At 53.1% G+C, this 16,957-nt stretch overlaps 1 protein-coding gene across 3 annotated transcripts in view; it reads right to left on the reverse strand.

Annotated features, from left to right (window-relative positions):
• SMAD7 (SMAD family member 7) overlaps positions 1-16,957 on the reverse strand; it is a 29,470-nt gene that overhangs the window by 11,406 nt on the left and 1,107 nt on the right. Inside the window, exons 2-3 of one of the 3 annotated variants that reach the window (XM_042910418.1) lie at positions 16,059-16,112; positions 10,169-10,240 (exon numbers count right to left, since the gene is read on the reverse strand). In XM_042910418.1, the coding sequence (XP_042766352.1) occupies positions 10,169-10,240; positions 16,059-16,112 (126 nt within the window). Of the gene's footprint in view, positions 1-10,168; positions 10,244-16,058; positions 16,113-16,957 lie in introns of all 3 variants that reach the window. The other 2 variants (XM_042910417.1, XM_042910420.1) reach the window with 2 other exon arrangements.

Here is a 16,957-nt window from a genome sequence, read left to right on the forward strand (position 1 = left end):
GCCCTACCTCTTCTAATGCTTTCTCGTGCTCCCCCATTAACCTGCCTGCCTTAAGTACAGGGGATTCACTGGTGGGCTTCCGCCCATCACAAGGATAAAGGCCCCCTGGAAATGTATGCAAATGCTGATATGCAGACGCATTTTTATGGGGAAAGAAAGATTCCTCAACTTTTACTCATTCTCCGGAGGTTTGCAAGCCAAGAAATGTGAAGAACTATAATCTTTTTATTCAGTAGGCAAGAGGCCATTAGCTACCCACCACCTCAGCAACAGGGGGTCTCATTCCCACAAACCCTCAAATCCAAGAACCAGAGACCACACAGATCACGGGAGGTCTTGCAAGATTCTGGCATGGGGACTTGGAGAGACCAGGTCCAATCTCTTACTTTGCAGATGAGGGGGAAAAAAAAAAAAAGAAAACAACGGAGGCCCCAGGACAGGCGTGGCCCTGGAGGCTGAAATCCCCACCTTCAATCACGGAAGCAGGCCAGCCTCTAGGGACAGGCACCTGGAGGGGGCTCTCCCTCCCACTGTCATTCTCCAGGTGCCCTCCCAGGACTCAGAGACCGAAGTTGGGGGTGGGGGTTGCTTCTGAATCTTTGCATGCCCCTCACCCCAGGCCTCTCCCCCCAGGAAACCCCTCTCGGCGGGGTTTGAACTGTGACCCCACTAAGCTGGAGATGGGCCTATTTCTAAGAGCTGTACAACGCACCCAGCTTCTCCCTCTGGGTTACTCATTAATGAGGGGGAGGGGCTGTGCTGGCTAAGAGGCTGCCCTGGGGCGGGCGAGGTCCCCAAGCACTTTCTGGGCTGAGCAGCTCTTCAAGACCCTTTGGTGGCCTCAGAAGTTCATTCAGCCTACTGGGCAAAGCGACATTCCCAGCTTCTTGTTAGGTGCCTGGAAGCAGTGGAAGCCGGGATAGGGTGATGGGGACAATTATTTAACCTCCGAGTGGCAAATGCAGAAAGGTGAGTCCACAGAGAGCACAGCCTGGCATCTTAGTGTTTCTGTTCCTGTTGAGCGACCAGCCCCAAGTTAAAAGTAAAAAGGCGACTCTCAAATGAACAAACCCGAGGGCCGCGAACAGTCCCTGGCCAGTTAACTGAGCTGTCTTCGGACAGAAACTCCCAACGTTGACAAGATGAAACTGGGGTTGAGATCAGTTCTTCCCTTTCTGCCCTGATCAAACCCCAAGCCAAACCAGCTCTGATTTGTTTCTGGCCAGTGGGGTTCCACAGCACAGTAGTAGATAAACTAGATAGATAAATTAAATGAGGGACCTCCTCGAACAGAGCCATCGGGTCAGCCTGGGGGAAACAGGCGGGGACAGGATGAGCGCGGAAATGAAAACACTTTGGTCACTGCATATTCGACCACCCTGTACAAAACCACCGCCAGGGACCTCCTACATGGGGCCGGCATCTCAGAAATGGGCTTGACCGTCAGACTGAAAATTCAAAAGCAAGAGTTGCATCCGCAAAAGCCCACAGGAGTTCTAAAGGGAAAGTCAAGCTCCAGGGCTTTGAAGATAGCCCACCTGCCCTGTGGCTGTCAAGACATTAAATACTATCTCCAGACATCTGTGTCTGGTCCCCACCCCTCCCCCACCCCGGGGCTAAGCCAGTGCAAGGCTGGTCACCTCTGCTCCACACAGCACTCCCAGGTACTATACCAGGGTCTGGATTATAACTGTACCTCCTAAGGTTACTGCTTGTTATCTTACAATCGGGGGGGGGGGGGGGGGGGGGGAGAGTGATGGAGCCCGAGGAGACAGACCTCTGTTTATCCACAAGCTTTGTTTTATCTCAGCTCTCAACAGACCACACAACCAAAGCAGAGGCAAAAGCCGATGACAGAAAAGCTCTTGCCAACCCCGGCGTGCTCAGACAATCACCCCAGGGGCCCATCCCTGCACCTCTACCGCGTCTCACAACACCTACGGCCCGGCTCCGAGCCCAAGCTCCTTCTGTCCTGTAGAAACTGCCTGAGAAGCCGCCCTCTGTCTGTACTCCAGACAGAGCCAAATTCCGTGCAAAAGCCTCCACCTCGCTGACCCCAAAAGCCCTCCAGACAAACCACTGCATGCTGCTCTTCGTTTTGACTCTGGCAGCCCCAAAACTGCAGAGGCTGGCACATAGTAGATGCTCAATAAATAATCACTATATGAATGAGCCAGAGACAGGCTGGCTTCTCCCAGAACAGGTGGCCCACCCAGCCTGACACCTGCCAGAGGGAGGTATGAGGGAACCGGGCTGGGAGGGGAGCATGCCTTCCAGGCAGGGGTCAGCCAGAAAGGCCCAGGCCGTGTCCCAGTTCCCAGGGGAGACGGGCAGAGAGAAGCCCCTGTCCTCACCTACTTCCCAGCCAGCTGCGGCATATCCGGAGGTGTTTCCAAGCCAGGCGCCGGCCCGGCAACCTCTGTGGGCACACCACCTGCCCACAGCATTCTGCCTTGGCGTCCTGCTCTGTTTGGACAAGTTACCCTCACCGAGTGTTCAACAATGCTCTTACACACCCCAGGGCTCTTGTTGTGTTATGAAAACAAAACAATGCACGCTAAGGAAAAAAAGCTGGGGTGGGGGACCGGAGTGAGTGGGGAGCAAGCAAGCCACACACAAATCTCTTTCTGACCTCCAGCCTAAAGAGGGCCCCTTAGCAGCATGGGTCAGGGCACTAGCCCCTGTCACCAGAACGATGAAATGACATCGTCCAAGAGGGGAGTCAGAAACCCAGAGATGAGTAAATGGAAACCGCTTTTACACCCAGGACAATATACCACCTACTTCTCCACACCACATGAGGCTGTGGCAAGCCCTCTTTCTGGGGGAAGCTTCTGGGTGACTGGGTGCAGTCCCCCCAGGGCAGAGCAGAGCTGTACCAGGAGAGCCCTGAAGCCTGTTTCCCTCCACTCCTCACTAGCACCCAGGAAACAGATAGTCTCAGAAGGTAAGGAATTCCTGGGGGCTGCTGGGATGGACACAGGACTGGCCTCGAGGCAGCCTTGACTTCTAATCTGCCCCAGGCCAGGCACCCACGTTAGGGGAAGGCAACGCTGGGGTGGAACACTGTGGGCACGAACGAATTCTTACCCACCCCCTACCAAAAAGAGGTTTTTTTTCTTTTGCAAGTTAAAACGGAGCTAATGACCCTGGGTGGGGCTCAGTGTCGAGGACCTCAAGCAGCCAAACCAAAATTCGCTTCCAGCCAAGAGCTGCTTGGCCTCACCATTTGGGGAAGGAAGCAGAAAAAAATCATGAAAGATTCTTTAGTGAACCAGGAAATAAGGCTGCAGTTAACATTTCAACTGAAGGTGACCCTTCTGGTAAAATATTTTTTTAAATAATAAAAGTAACATAAAGTTCTCAAACAGCCTCTTTCTTAAACAAAATGGCCTAAAAGTTCTCGTGGGAGTGGAAAGGAAGAAGGGGGGAGAACCCCCCCCCCCGCAAAAAAAAAAAAGGAAAAAAAAAAAAAGGCTGGCCTCATCTTAGCCGCTACCTTTCATGAACAACTTTTTTCTGGAGTTCTTCTTATAGAAGGAAAGATGCAATTTCCTGTCTTATTCCCAGTATTTCCTGTTCGCTTACAAGGTGAAAGTTATCACTCTGTTTTAAATGACGGTCCTCAACTCCACAGAAAGTTCCTTTTTCCATCTGGGGTCCCCATTCCCAACACAGAATCTCCCCACCTTAGGATATAAATAAACACTACCATGTCCTACACCTTTAAACAATTGGCTCAATTAAAACGGTTCGATCTCTTGGTGGCAGACAGGATCTCCGATGGTACCTTCCCCGCCCCAGATCCCCAAGGACACCCCACGGGGAGACGGGGAAGGGGCTGGGAACAGCCCGGCGTGTTTGCGTAGAGCTGCCGCTGACAGAGTGTTGCTTTCTTGGTGTGTTAGCCACTAAATTGAGAACTGTGCCTCAGCAGTTAATAATATCTTCCCGCTGAAAATAGCCCAGAGAGGAAGCCTCTCTGTGACAGTAGGCACACAGCCAGCCTCTGGGCTGGCCATTCAATACTGAGCGAGGAAGATGGTAGGACCAGTGGTGACCTCCCAGCGGCCACGGCGCACAGGATCCTTTCACGAGCCTCCTGCAAAGGGAGGGCTCCGGGGAAGTCACCTGCCCACCTCTGCAGCCCTATAACCTCAGTGGGGAGGTCACATGGACCAGGGGCCTTGGGAGCAGAGCCAGGGAAAGGGTCTGGATCGCGGGGGAGGGGCAAGGGGTCAGGAGGCCCGGGACTTTGAGGGACAGCCCCTGCGTCACCCTCGGTCTCCAATCCCTGGGCTGGCGAGGGTGCAGGGAACCGGGCTGGGTAGACCAGGGGAAAATGACATCTGGGGCAGAGCGGGAAGAAGTGCACTCACTTCCCCTGCAGAAAGGTCAGGCTCGGAAAGAACCACAGGGAACTTTCCTGCCTCTCATTTCTGCAGCCCGCATGGAAAAGGGAAGGTCAAAAAAAAAAAAAAATCAACACAGAGATGCGCCCGCTTCTCCCTGCTTCTTCAGGTAATAAGAGTCAGAGAGACAGGCTCCCAGCCCATCAAAGGGCCCCCACCCCCACCCCCAACCCAGGAGACCTCAGAAGTCCTTTGGCAACACGACTGTCTGTCAACGGTGGATCCCAGGCACCAAACACAAGTCTCTCCACTTTTAGTCTCTGGAATCACCGTTCTTGATTATCTAAAATATATTTAAAAGCCACCACAGGTCACTACCTTTAAAAACTGTGGTAAAATACACATAACATAAAATTTACCATTAGTGACACTGAGTGCATTCACGGAGCTGTGTGTAACCATTACCACTATCTAGTTCCAGAACACTATTATCACCCCAAAAGGAAACTCTGTCCCACGGGTCGCTTTTACAAGGTCATTAACAACAGCAAAGTCAACTGGAGGAAGGTGCAAAGTCAATGCACCTTGTCAAGTTCTTACAATGCAGCAAAAATCTTATTTGAGAAGAGGCTCATTGAGCCAGCCAGACGGTCAAATTCTTCACTACGGGAGCAGACAGGGAATCACAGAAAACCTGCCGGGCCACCAAGAGAAGCCGCCAGAGATCCCCCACGGGGACACAGGCCCCTCCTTCCCCTTCCATGAGGGGTTCCTCGACTTGTCGGCACACTGCCATCACCCGGGGAGCTTCACAACATACCGATCCTGGGTCCCCACCCGCGGGGACTGTGATTCAGAAGATCCCAGGGTCTCCTGATGTTGGAGGCACATCTATCTGGCACTCCCACCCTGGGCCTTGTTTTCTCTCGCCAGGGTTGCTCGCACCTGCTTTGAAGTTGCCACTGCAGCGAAGGCAATCACAGCACTGGCGGGACCAATATTTTGGTGTAGTAACAGCAACAATAAAGATGCAGAGGGAGTCAAACTTGAGCATGACTTTGGCATGTCTTCCTTGTTCACTGCCCTACTGGCTCGGAGCTTGCCAGAGAGGTCCTATAGGTCTAGAAGGCCACCAGGCTACAGACCGGCTAAGGGAAGGTCCAAGGCGAACGGTGAGATTTAATGTGCTGGACTTTACCCAGAAGCGACTCCGGACAGAACCTGGCCCTTACCCGGCCCCCTGCCCCTCTGCTGGGAGGCCCTGTTCTGCCTCAGTGACAGGATGCATGAGGCGGAAGCCCGTCCAGTCTGGCCAGGAGAGCAGCCCAGATTTGCTCCAGAGACTTTAAATGCTGTCTCCCTGCATTTAACCCCTGCCTGACTACCTCATTCTTTCCAGGACAAAGGGGGTTTCATCAGTGAGCCCTGATCCAGGGCCGGGAGCATGACCTCGAGCATTGCAAAAACCTGAGCTGTTGTCCAGGACCGGTCCTTCACTGGGGAGTAGGTGTGCAGCAGGTGAGCCGACAGAGGCCCGAGTCATTACACAGGCATTTAGGGGGATATGGGCTGAGTCCCTATAGATCCAGACTGTCTGGATCTGGGGTGTAAGGGAGTGGGCAGGTAAGGAAGCTCACTCACAGTCACATGTGCTGGTCCATCTGACTCCCCCAAACATTAGAGACCTCAGCAAAAACCACAAGCTGCTGGTTCCCAGGCAGAGGAAGGAGACACAAAAACACGGCAACAGCCACCCGGGTCCCAAATTCCCAGTGTCCCATCGCCACTCCAAGCCAGACAATAAGGACTTGTTCACAGGTATCTGATGAACAAGATGAAGCAAACTTTCCTAAGCTCCTTGCTTTGAGCCTAAACTTACTACTTGGACGGAGCCGGAACCACATTTTCTGATCAGACAGATATTTTTGAAGACTCTTGTCTCTCTGAGGCAATCCAAGACGCCCGCAGGGACCAAAGAGAAGGAAGAGACAAGTTCCAGGAGTGGCCGCTGACCTCCCGTCACCCAGAAGTGGCAACCAGAAGCTAAACAAAGGAGAGCCCGCAAAGGAGTTGGCCTCCCTTAGGCTGGTGGGACGGCGTCTCTCCAATAAGCACGACTCTACGCAGCCAAGAGTTGGGCCTCCCTCAACTCCCCCCAACAAGCCCCGCGGGACACGTCAGTACCTATGTCACCACTGCCTCCCCGCTCCTTCCTTGAAATCCACGGTGGCGTCTCTCTTGAAGTTTAAAGAAGTACCAAGTGTTGGCCTCCAATCCGTGTCCCAACCCAAGGAAGCACTGATGGCGGAGGCCCAGCCGGCTCCAGACATTAATATATGCAGGAGGAGGCTGAAGGATGGGTCTACAGCTGAACAACCCAGAATTTGCAGGCGAGACGGTGCTCCTCCATCCTGCCCAAACCAGGACAGCAGACGAGCTAAACGAGAGAGCCCCACTGGGGACTCCAGATGGAGGCTGCAAAGATGGCGGCTTCTAGCACATGCTTTTGATCACCAGGGAGACAGTGAAAGCTCCGGGAGCAAATCCTTCCCGCTCCCACCACCACTGAGCCGAACGAAGAAGCTTCCCCTCAACAGCAGCCCTCTCCAAAGGTGGGTCTTCCTGGGCCAGGACACGGACACTCCAGCAGCAAGGGCTTATTCTGGAGATGCACGCCTTTGAAAAGGCACTGTCCGCCCAGAGCTTAAAACTAAGCGCTGCCAGATCCCAGTTCAGACCCAATGCACCAACACTCCACTCCGCCCCCGACCCCCAGAGTGCATACCCTGCCGTCCGCCTGCCCCTTGGCCCATCCCACAGCCTGCCTGCGGGCACCTGCCTGCTCGTGTGTTCTGTGCACGGGATCGGCTATCTGTACGTCTGCAGCACACGCGTGTGCACACACGCACACACAAAACCATGCACCAAGCAATCCATCTGTCTCAGAGAGCCGGCTGTCAGAAATGAAAGTACAATCTCCTGGAACCGAGTCACAGCCTTCTAAAAATGTGCCGTTTTTCCCAGACTGAGGAAACTTGCAGGGGTGGGGTATGTTTCCCCTGCAAGTCCCGGAGGCCTGGGCCTGTCGCCTCCCCGGCCAGACCCAAGCTGCAAGGCTGGAACTTCAAGTGCAGCCAGCGGGCCTGCTCCCAGGGCTCCCACCCGCCCACTCCCCTTCCTCGCACGAGAGGGAAGGGCCAGCCTTGGAGTCACCCCGGCAGTTCAGGAGGGGAATGCCTTTGAGCACACCCCCACCCCCACCTCCGAGGCACCACATTTTCACATTTGGCTGTTTTTTCTTTCCCTTCTTCCCTTGCCAAGAGAATCAAGCCCTGGCTCCCGCTCCCGACCTTCCTCCCACCCTAAACTGAGCCCCATTCATTAAGCCCGCTCTCAGCCAGGGCAGGACAGGAAGGAAAACAGCACACAGGGCCTGTGAAAGAGACACTCAGAGAGGTTATTTCAAGGGGGAGGAGGGGGCAAATCCTTGTGGGCGCGTTCACCGCTCCCCACCTTGATGCCCAGTGCCCCCCACTTCCTGAAGCAGGCTCCCACCTTCCAGCCTCTGCTAACCCCTTCCCCCACGCAGCCCTGTCCCACTCGGCTACGTCTCCGCAGCCCCCACCAGCCTCACCCTCCAAGGTGGACACACCCAAGCCAACCCCCCCATGGAAAGATCAACTTGGGAAGGACGAGGTCTGGGCTCTCTCCATCTGCAAAACCCTCGTCCTGGACCCGGGCCATTAAACCATCTTTTCGGGGGCACTCTCGCCACAAAGGGTGTAGCCCTGGGTTTCTCTGTGCCCATCGCCTCCCCTGACACCCCCCAAACCACTGGGCACCAACCCAAAACTCAAGTTCCTTCAATTTCCCCCCACAGCACATTATTAATAAGCTGTTCCAACTCCGAACGGAAAGAAGAAAGAGCTCAAACTTTGAAGCCTTGGGAATTAGTAAATTAAGAGCTAAAATTCAAAACAAATGCTCTTTCATGTGGAGGCCCCCTGGTCTTTTTCTTTTTTGCAGTTTTGTTAAACCATTCGATCCCTTCAGAGACAACCACTCCTCCTCCCAAGCAGCGCCTCAGTAATCTAAATGGTTGCAATTACCTTGGGGGGGCAGGGAGAGCAGTTAATAGTTGTTTTACTCACCTCCCCCCCCCCCACCCCCCGTCCCGGTTTCTTTCTAGGACTGGAATGGCTTTGGGAACAGAAAGCCCACCTAACTCAGATAGGGCTGCACGGGGCCGAGGAAGGAGATGCTCGGCTTGGTGTCGTCATTTCCTCCAGCAGACAAGACAGACAAGATGTTATCAATAAGACAACCCTTCCGAAAAGCCCCCTTTCAAAAGCTACCACTTCCCTTGCTTATTTCATGTGGTTCAAAAGGGCTGGGGCTCCTCCCTGCACATTCAGGATTTAAAAAATAAACCCATCGAACAACATCCTGAGTGTGTTATTTTGCCCAGACCCTCTCCTCTTCTTGGCCTTCTTTCTTTCAGGAACTTTCTCAGCCTTAGAAAGCAGAAAAGACGCAGTTCACCCATTCCAGCATGTTCTCCCTCCTCCACCGCCGCGGTCCCCCCGCCCCTCCCCACACACGATGCCCCCGCCCCTCACCGGGTCCCTCTTCTTCCTGCCCACTTCTCATTAGGAGCTTTGTGTAAACAATACCCTCCGCGGCAGATAAGTCAAGAGTATATATTGCCCTGAAATAAAAACAAACAAGGGTCTTCCTAAAGGCGTCCTCAGCAAGCTCCGTTCCTGGACAGGAGAGCCTGGGAGGGGCTGGCCAGGATGAGCATGACCATGGCCTAGAGGCAGCATCCAGCCAATCAGAGGTCACCTCACAAAAGAGGGCACACCACAGCAGCCCCCCCAGACGGTTCCATCTCAGCCGCCATGCTCCTCTGCCAACATCCCAAAGGCAAGCAACAAATGCACGGAACCCTGGAATTTCTCCCCTACCCCTACCCCCCCCCCCCCCCCCCCCCACCGGGTGACTCTCCCTCTTGTTTTAGCTGGCTCTTGGAAAATCCAGAGACGGCACACTGGGTGGGAAAATCAGGTAGAAATAGGATGTCTTTTGAAAAAGAGGAAAATGCTTCCTACTTACATTGCTAATGAGCTCCTACAAGTTTATGACTCTCTTCTCATGCCCCTCAGGGGCAGTGATGCTCAGGCTACCTCCCTCATTCCCATAACCCTCCAGCACTGGCATTCCAGACCTTCCCTCCCGGGTAGCACTGCCAAGTCTCTACTGTCCTCAGTGTCTCCATCCTGTGGCTCCCGTCTCCGGATACGCGCTACAGAATCCTGCACTAAAGCTAGACTGGGAATTAAAACCTGCACAGAAGCATCAAGGACATCTGCGTTGAACTCCCACCCTATGCCTGGGATCTGCCTTCAACGGGTTCCCAAAAGGTGGATCGATCCCCTTTTAAGGCACTCCATGCACTAAGGGCAAGTGCAAGAAAGAGCTTAAACTTAAACCCATGAACTAATGCCAAAGTCACCGAGCGGAAGCCCCCAGAGCCAGTAGCTGCTTTAACAATAACCATGAAACACAGCATCATGCCAGTCCCCGGCTGGCCCCCACTTCCTCAACAGAGCAGGCCCAGGGTCCTGATGCGTAAGGGACTGCAGAATGGCGAGCTCAAGGGCCAGAGTCACTACGGATGCATCCAGTTCAAGCACATAAAAGTGAGAATTAATTCCAGACCAGCTGGGGTGGCAGAAGGCCACCCCGATTCCTCTCGTCTCCAGTCATTTCAAGAGGTCTTGAAACTGCCAGGGAAATAAGAGAAAATGTCTCACCTGAAAGCCCCCCAGGGGCCAGATAATTCGTTCCCCCTGTTTCAGCGGAGGAAGGCACAGCATCTGGACAGTCTGCTGTGGATGTGAAAAGGAGAGGGAGAAATAAATACACAAACAAATAAATAAAAACACCAAGATTAATTTTTAAGCACATTCTAAACAGCATTAAAGAGAAACCACACATTCCAAACAGCTGACTCCCCACCGCGATCCTGATTATTAATGGTCTGCTCAGGCTTCGCTGCCCATCAGAAGACAGACCACAGCACCTTGTCACCAGTCTGGGCTCTGGGCAGCCAGTTAATCATTAGTCAAGTCAGGCTCGGTCGCAGACTGGCTGGAATTTCTCTTTTATTGCAAGTCCCCCATTGAAGAAACCAGGTAGTTCCCAAGGTCAAAGGAAGCCTGGGCTCTGCTCTCAACCCCCAAGGTGAAGCCTTCCTGTAGATCCAGGGGCCTCTCTGCCACTCCCATAGACCAGTGTCTCCCTCATCTTGTTACACTTCCCAGTTCTTCAGGACTTTCTCAAGACTGCCCTTGAGCTGAAGGGAATTTTTTCTCTTTTAACTAATGTATCAGAAGTATAATGAGGCATACAAATCTCAAGGACAACCCCATGGCGGGCGCCTGGGTGACTCGGCCGGTTAAGCGTCCGGCACTAGATCTCGGCTCAGGTCGTGATCTCGAGATTGATGGGATCGATCCCGGTGTCGGGCTCTGCCCTGGCAGCACAGAGCCTGCTTGGGATTCTCTCTCTCTGTCTCTGTCTGTCTGTCTCTCTCTCTCTCTCCCCCTCTCTCTGCCCCTTCCCTGCTGGTGCTCTGTCTCCCTCTCAAAATAAATAAACATGAAAAAAAATTTTTGAATTAAAATAAAATAAAAAGAACCCAATGAATCCTACTCATGTGCACATCTGTATAAAGCCACCGGCACATCAGGACCGAGAACAAGGCTCCCAGCTGAAGGGGAAACGTTCTACCTCCTTCTAGGCCTGGTCCAAACTCCTCTCTGGAAACCTTCCCGGGCAGCCCCAGACCTGCAAGGCTCCCTTGCCCTTGGTTCCTATAAAATTTTTCTGGCATCCAGCACTTGGAATTCCCTTCTGCCGACTTTGCTCATCTTTTACCTTCAGATCCTGTAAGCCCTAACCAGCCTATAAGCTTCTCTTCAATGTCTCTGTCACCCTCAGGTGCTTAGCACGGTGACCTAAACGCTAACGAGGCTAATGACAATTCTAGCTGAGAAACAGACTCCACAACCTCCCTCCGAGCAATTAAACCAAAACCTAATGCCCACGAAACACAACTAATTAGCCCCATGAAACAAAAGTACACAAGACCCTGAAAGCTCATCATGCATCACTGCCAAGGCCAAACTGAGGGCCATAGTGAGAGGCCGGCTCCGGAAAGGGGCTTCGCGGCTCCACCGCAAGCACACTGGGTTGGATGGTTCAATTCCCGTCCCCCAACCACCCCAGGTCACCAGCAGGATGAACCTGGGGTGTGTTCTACCAGTTTCCCATTGGAACCACTTGGCCACGCTGGCAAACAGGAAGCCAATGGAAAGAGAAGCCCGGAGGCAAGTAAGCCCATTTGGAGTCCTTTATTTAGTAGCCCAGCAGCAGCCTTCATTCCCCAATAAAAGGGGGGGGGGAGGGACTGAGCATGGCCTACCCAGGGCCCCCAAACCACGTCTGGATTTCTGCTGCCTACTCCTCCAACTCTGAGATTCTCTCTCTAATCCCAGAACCTTCCGTCTCCCGCATTCTCTCTCAGGCTGGAAGAACAACTTTTCAAGAATTCTCAACAGGGGCGTGGGGGGAGGTGGGGGGGAGAGCAGAGGGGAGGGGTGGGGGCCATAGGCAGAGCAAGAGAGAAAAGACTGCGTAATCTCATTTTATCAGGATAAAGTGTAATTCCTAACAGGAATATACAGTTTTACAGGAGACACTTAATCAAATGGAAAACAATAGGGGAGCAGAAAATGGAAGCTGCTTGTTAAATGGTGTATACCCTGCACTTTTTAAACTACTTGGATGGCCTTCACCATGTTCGAGAGATAGGTTTTACCTACCCACAAGCGGAAGACACTCCCACATTAAACAGGAGGACGTATCCACGGCCACTGCCCCCTGCCTTCCTCCGGCTTTGGCTGGCTGAATCCCAGGGGCAAAGTGGGTTTCAAAGGAAGAGCCTGGCATCTCAGGGCAGAGCTGGGACCACATTCAAGGTGTCAGCCTGTCTCAGATCAAAGGTAAGCCAGCTCCAGCAACCACAAGCGTTTTTATGAAATGGTGCTCTGCCCTTCTGCAGAGCCTTTGATCTCAAGAGGGATTTACAAACATTAATTAGGCCTCCCGCCACCTCTGTGAAGTATTAAAGTATACCTGTTGGACCCGCACCTTGGTAAACTGAGGCGTCACTGACTAGCCCAGGGGGCCACCCAGTGAGCTGGGCCGTGAGCAAGAGTTGAGCGCTCATCCAGCCCATCCCACAGCTCTCCCTCCCCAGGGGCCCAAGTCCTCACTCTTCCCTGCAGGTAGTTAGGCCCAGACGGCCTCAGCATCCAGACTGGCCTCCTCAAGCTACTTCAGGGCTCGTAAAGGTCCAAGAGGCCACACCCCCAGCCCTCACCCAGAGACAGAGGTCCAAAGCCAGTGTCTCAGCCTCTGCCTGTGTCCCAGCTCTCCAGGGCCCAGGATGCACACACTCTAGGCTCTAGGCCATTCCTGGCTCTTATCCACCGTTAAACATTACCAAGCACCCAGTAAGTGCTGGGTTCTCTGGGAGAAAAAGACAGTCCTTGAAGACGCAAGCCTGGGGACCAGCCAAGGAATGAGCTGTACAAGGGGCACAAGGTGAAGGGGCTGGGGATTCTATTCCTCTCACCAAGAGAATGGTTCCAGAAGAGCTCAGATATTCTCGTCAGCATAGTTCTGAGCTTCCCAAGAGCCACCGGGGCCCAAGGAGCCCCAGCCCCGCTCCCCCAACCACACGGTCAATGTCCCAGCTCTGCCCCAATCCACAGCTCCCATGAACCCTGGTTAGAGCACAATCCACTGCATGGGAATCATCCACATTTTCAGGCAGGCACATCATTAGGCCTGTAGAATGAATGAACGAACCAATAAATGAGCAAATGAATGAATCATCTAACTCTTAACTCTTTGATCAACTAGATTTATACAGAGGCCCAGAAAAATTAAGAGACGTTGAGTTAAGAGGTAAAAGCAGGCCTAGATTCCAGACTTCTCAACTACCCTTTGGAGGCTTGATCTACCAAATGGGTGCTGGTCACCTGGGACCCTGGCCTAAGCAAATACAGTGTCCCCAGCAACATCCTCAACTCCAGCCATTCTGGGAAGTCTTGCACACCATCAGATGCAGAGGACACAGGGAGCAGGGCCCACATAGCAACCCCTCAGCATCCCCCCCGCCCTCCACAACATAAGTTCTACTTTCGAACAGCATGTTCCTATCCCTTGCGGGAGAGGAAGGAACCTTCTTGACTTCAGATAGTCACAAGTCACAGCCACCTTGCCCTTATGTCTAACCCTTCCCGGAAGATCCTACTGGTTTGGGACCACCTAGCACCCAGGTCCCTTCCCCAGTTCCCTTCCCACCACCTCTTCCAAGCTGGAGACTTCACAGAAGGGATTCCCTTCGTTGTGTAACCAGTTAAGATTTTAACAGCTGTCCATTATAAAACCTGGCTCCTGGTTCTCACCTAGTCACCCCAGACCAGAACTTCAACCTGGGGCTCACACACTCAAGAAAGCAAGCAGCTGATCTGAATTTCCCAGCCCAGTACTCTCCTCCCATGTACAAGGTGAAGACGAAAATCGGGGGCAGCATCCCATCTGTGTGTGTGACCTCAACGGCCCTGGCCCTGGCCACAGCAGCCGGCAAAACCGGCCCCAGACCTGTCCCTAGCCCCACGGTTCCCAGACTTGGCTGCCCTCCAGCAAGTCGGGACAGTTCCTTCCACAGGGGCATGGCCTGTACCACCTCACGTCCTTCCACGACAGGGCCTTTTTTCATTCCCTTTCTTGTTTTGTTTTAAACAAAACGTTTTGGGTGAGTAACCAGCTGTTTGAGTTTCCGATTGGCAGGTTAATCACTTCCTATTGGCTGATCTGGAAAACTTTTTCTCCCCCTTGGAAATGGCACATTCCTGTCTTTGTGGCTTCTCTGTTTACACACATTTTGCTACCTAATGTCAACACTTGCTAATGAATAAATATATCACTCCACTCACTGCAAATGAGGTCCTGGCCTGGCAGAAGGACCGCCTGAATCCTGCGAACAGATTTATCCTGATATCTCTGCAGGAAACCCAGGAGAATTGTGGCCCTTCTGTTCTACAGTTTTAGGAGGTTTCTGGGAGCATTTATTCACCCCTAGCAATCTTTACTCCTGGGGCCAAGGTGACTGGTCTTTCTCTCTTGCAAGGAATCCCTCCAGATTGGAAGGCTACAGAAGGAGAAACAAAAACGGGGCAGGCGGGGATGGCCCCTTACAGAGCAAACCTCATGAAAGAATTCTGGGTCCTGATGCCAAAAGCCCAGTCAAGTTACATTCTTTGAGAAAACAGAGCTTGGGAATTTCAGCTAACATTTGTTACAAATACAGAGAGCCGGTTATCTCCTCATTAATGACCATTTATCTGGTGTTTTGTAAATCGAAAGCAAAATATCACATGCTTTGCAGGCCACTTATTAGACAGGCACCGGGCAGGCAGCAACGCCTCCCGACTTCAGGGAGCGGCGGAGTCCCGGGGGGGCTGGCTGCAGAACATGGGCTTTGGTTACACCGTTCATTAAAGTATTTAATTTATGACAACGCCCCAGCAAAACTTTTAATTAGTGGGGGGAAAGGCCCAACAGCCAAAACTCATGAGGCGGAAGGACTTGTGAATTCCAAGACAGAAATGGGGCCCAACCCTTCACTCTCCTTCTCCCAGAACCTTGGCAAAAGAAAAGATGTCACAAGGGTTGCATTTTTCAGGCATCAGTATACAGGCCTGAAGACCGAAGTTAACAATCCGTACTCCTCAGCTAGGGCATCTCCCGCTGCTTTAAGAAGGCGCTCTGGGACAGTGGGGCCCATCCCTGGAGGCACTCCTAAAGCCCCGTTCTGCTGACCCCTGTGCCCCGTGGCACTGTTACCTCCACAGGATGAGCCCCTGCACTGCCAGCTAGAAGCTGAATACAGACAACCGCAACAGGGCTGGTGCCAGTCTCAAAAGGGCTTTTGCTCTGGCCCTGGGCCATCTAGGGACAAAGCAACAGGCAGGCAGAGTTATGCTAAAAACCTGCATGGTCCCGAGCTCGAATTCTGAGAAAACGCGGGCCAGAGCTGACTAGCAGGTGTCAGAAGCACAAAACACCCAGCAGGACGTGTTGCCTTTACTTCTCAGATTTTCTAAGCTCTTACTTCAAACCAAGACCTGCTCTGCACCTTTGAAACGGTCTTCCCTCTGTCATCAAATTATCCACTCTTCTCACTGATTCTTCTGGCACTCACAAAACTCTCCGGATTCTCCCATCAACCTGTCCTATTTGGCTCTCAAGACACTTCTTCCTGGATCAAATTCCACATGTTAAAGCTGAGCCAATTTGGTTACAGAGTGAAAATACACAAAAAAGGAACAAAACATCTTTGCAAAAAAGAAAATCATAGTAGATAGATAGATCTACACACACACACACCCTCTCCAGCCACAACAAAAACAGAAAAATCCACCAAATTTCCAACAGAGGAAACCCAGAACCACCTCGGGGCAAGCCCAGCGCCTCCCCAGAGCCGCTGCCTAGACATAAAAATCCGCGTTCTAGAGGCTCCATTTCTAACTTGAGATAGGAAGGGTATTTTTAAAATCATCTACTCACCAGTTGGTTTGAGAAAATCCATCGGGTATCTGGAGTAAGGAGGAGGGGGAGACTCTGGAATTAAAAAAGTAAGAGAAAATAAAGGCCGAGCCATGAGAAAGAGAGATAGAAACTTATGATAACAGAGACATTCTTTTAGCCCAACTGTTTGTCTTAGCTGTGGGGGTTGGAGGCAGGGCCGCGAGGCGGTGATTGCCTTGATATTTAGCTGTCAGATAAACAAAAGAGGCCGCCTGGCGCCAGCCTCGGCGCTCAGCTCCTCCACGTCTGCAGCCGCCGCCGCCGCCGCCGCCGCCGCGCTCCGCCGGCCCGGCTGGAAACCACCGGCTCGGGCCGCGCACTTCACAGTTCACGGGGCGGGGAGCGACAAAGCCCCCTCCCCGCCCCCGCCCCCCAGGGGTGCAATTCACCCCGCCCGCCCCCCTCCCGCCGCACCGCTGCACGCCCGCGCAGAAACTCGGGGATCCCCATTCCCAGCCCACCCGGGAGACGCGCCCCAAGTGCGCTGGTGAACTTGGGAGGATCTGTGGGCGCCCGAGGTACATCCCCCGCTGTGCACAGAGACGTGGAGAAACGGGAAGCAACAGAGGAGGCTGGGAGGAAAAAGAGAGGGAGGCTGGGGTCTCAGAGGCGAAGCCCAGGCCCTGGCGCAATAAAAGGGGAGCAAAGGCACAGAGGCGCTGGGGGCAGACCATCCTATAGTCCACTGTGTGCTTTACTGAAAGAAAGGAAAAAGTTGGGGACACCCAACTTCTGATCGCTTGCTCTTTTCCATCCTGGCTGGCTGACTTGAGAGCGGGTATCCAGTCCTGCCTCCCATCCTAACCTTCTTTGCCCCAAGACCCCAGAGCTGCGGGGCCGGGGAGTATCCCGACCTGACTGTCCTTATTTACTAAAGG

Source organism: Panthera leo, chromosome D3, assembly GCF_018350215.1.
Source record: "Panthera leo isolate Ple1 chromosome D3, P.leo_Ple1_pat1.1, whole genome shotgun sequence".
Classification (NCBI taxonomy): Eukaryota; Metazoa; Chordata; class Mammalia; order Carnivora; family Felidae; genus Panthera; species Panthera leo.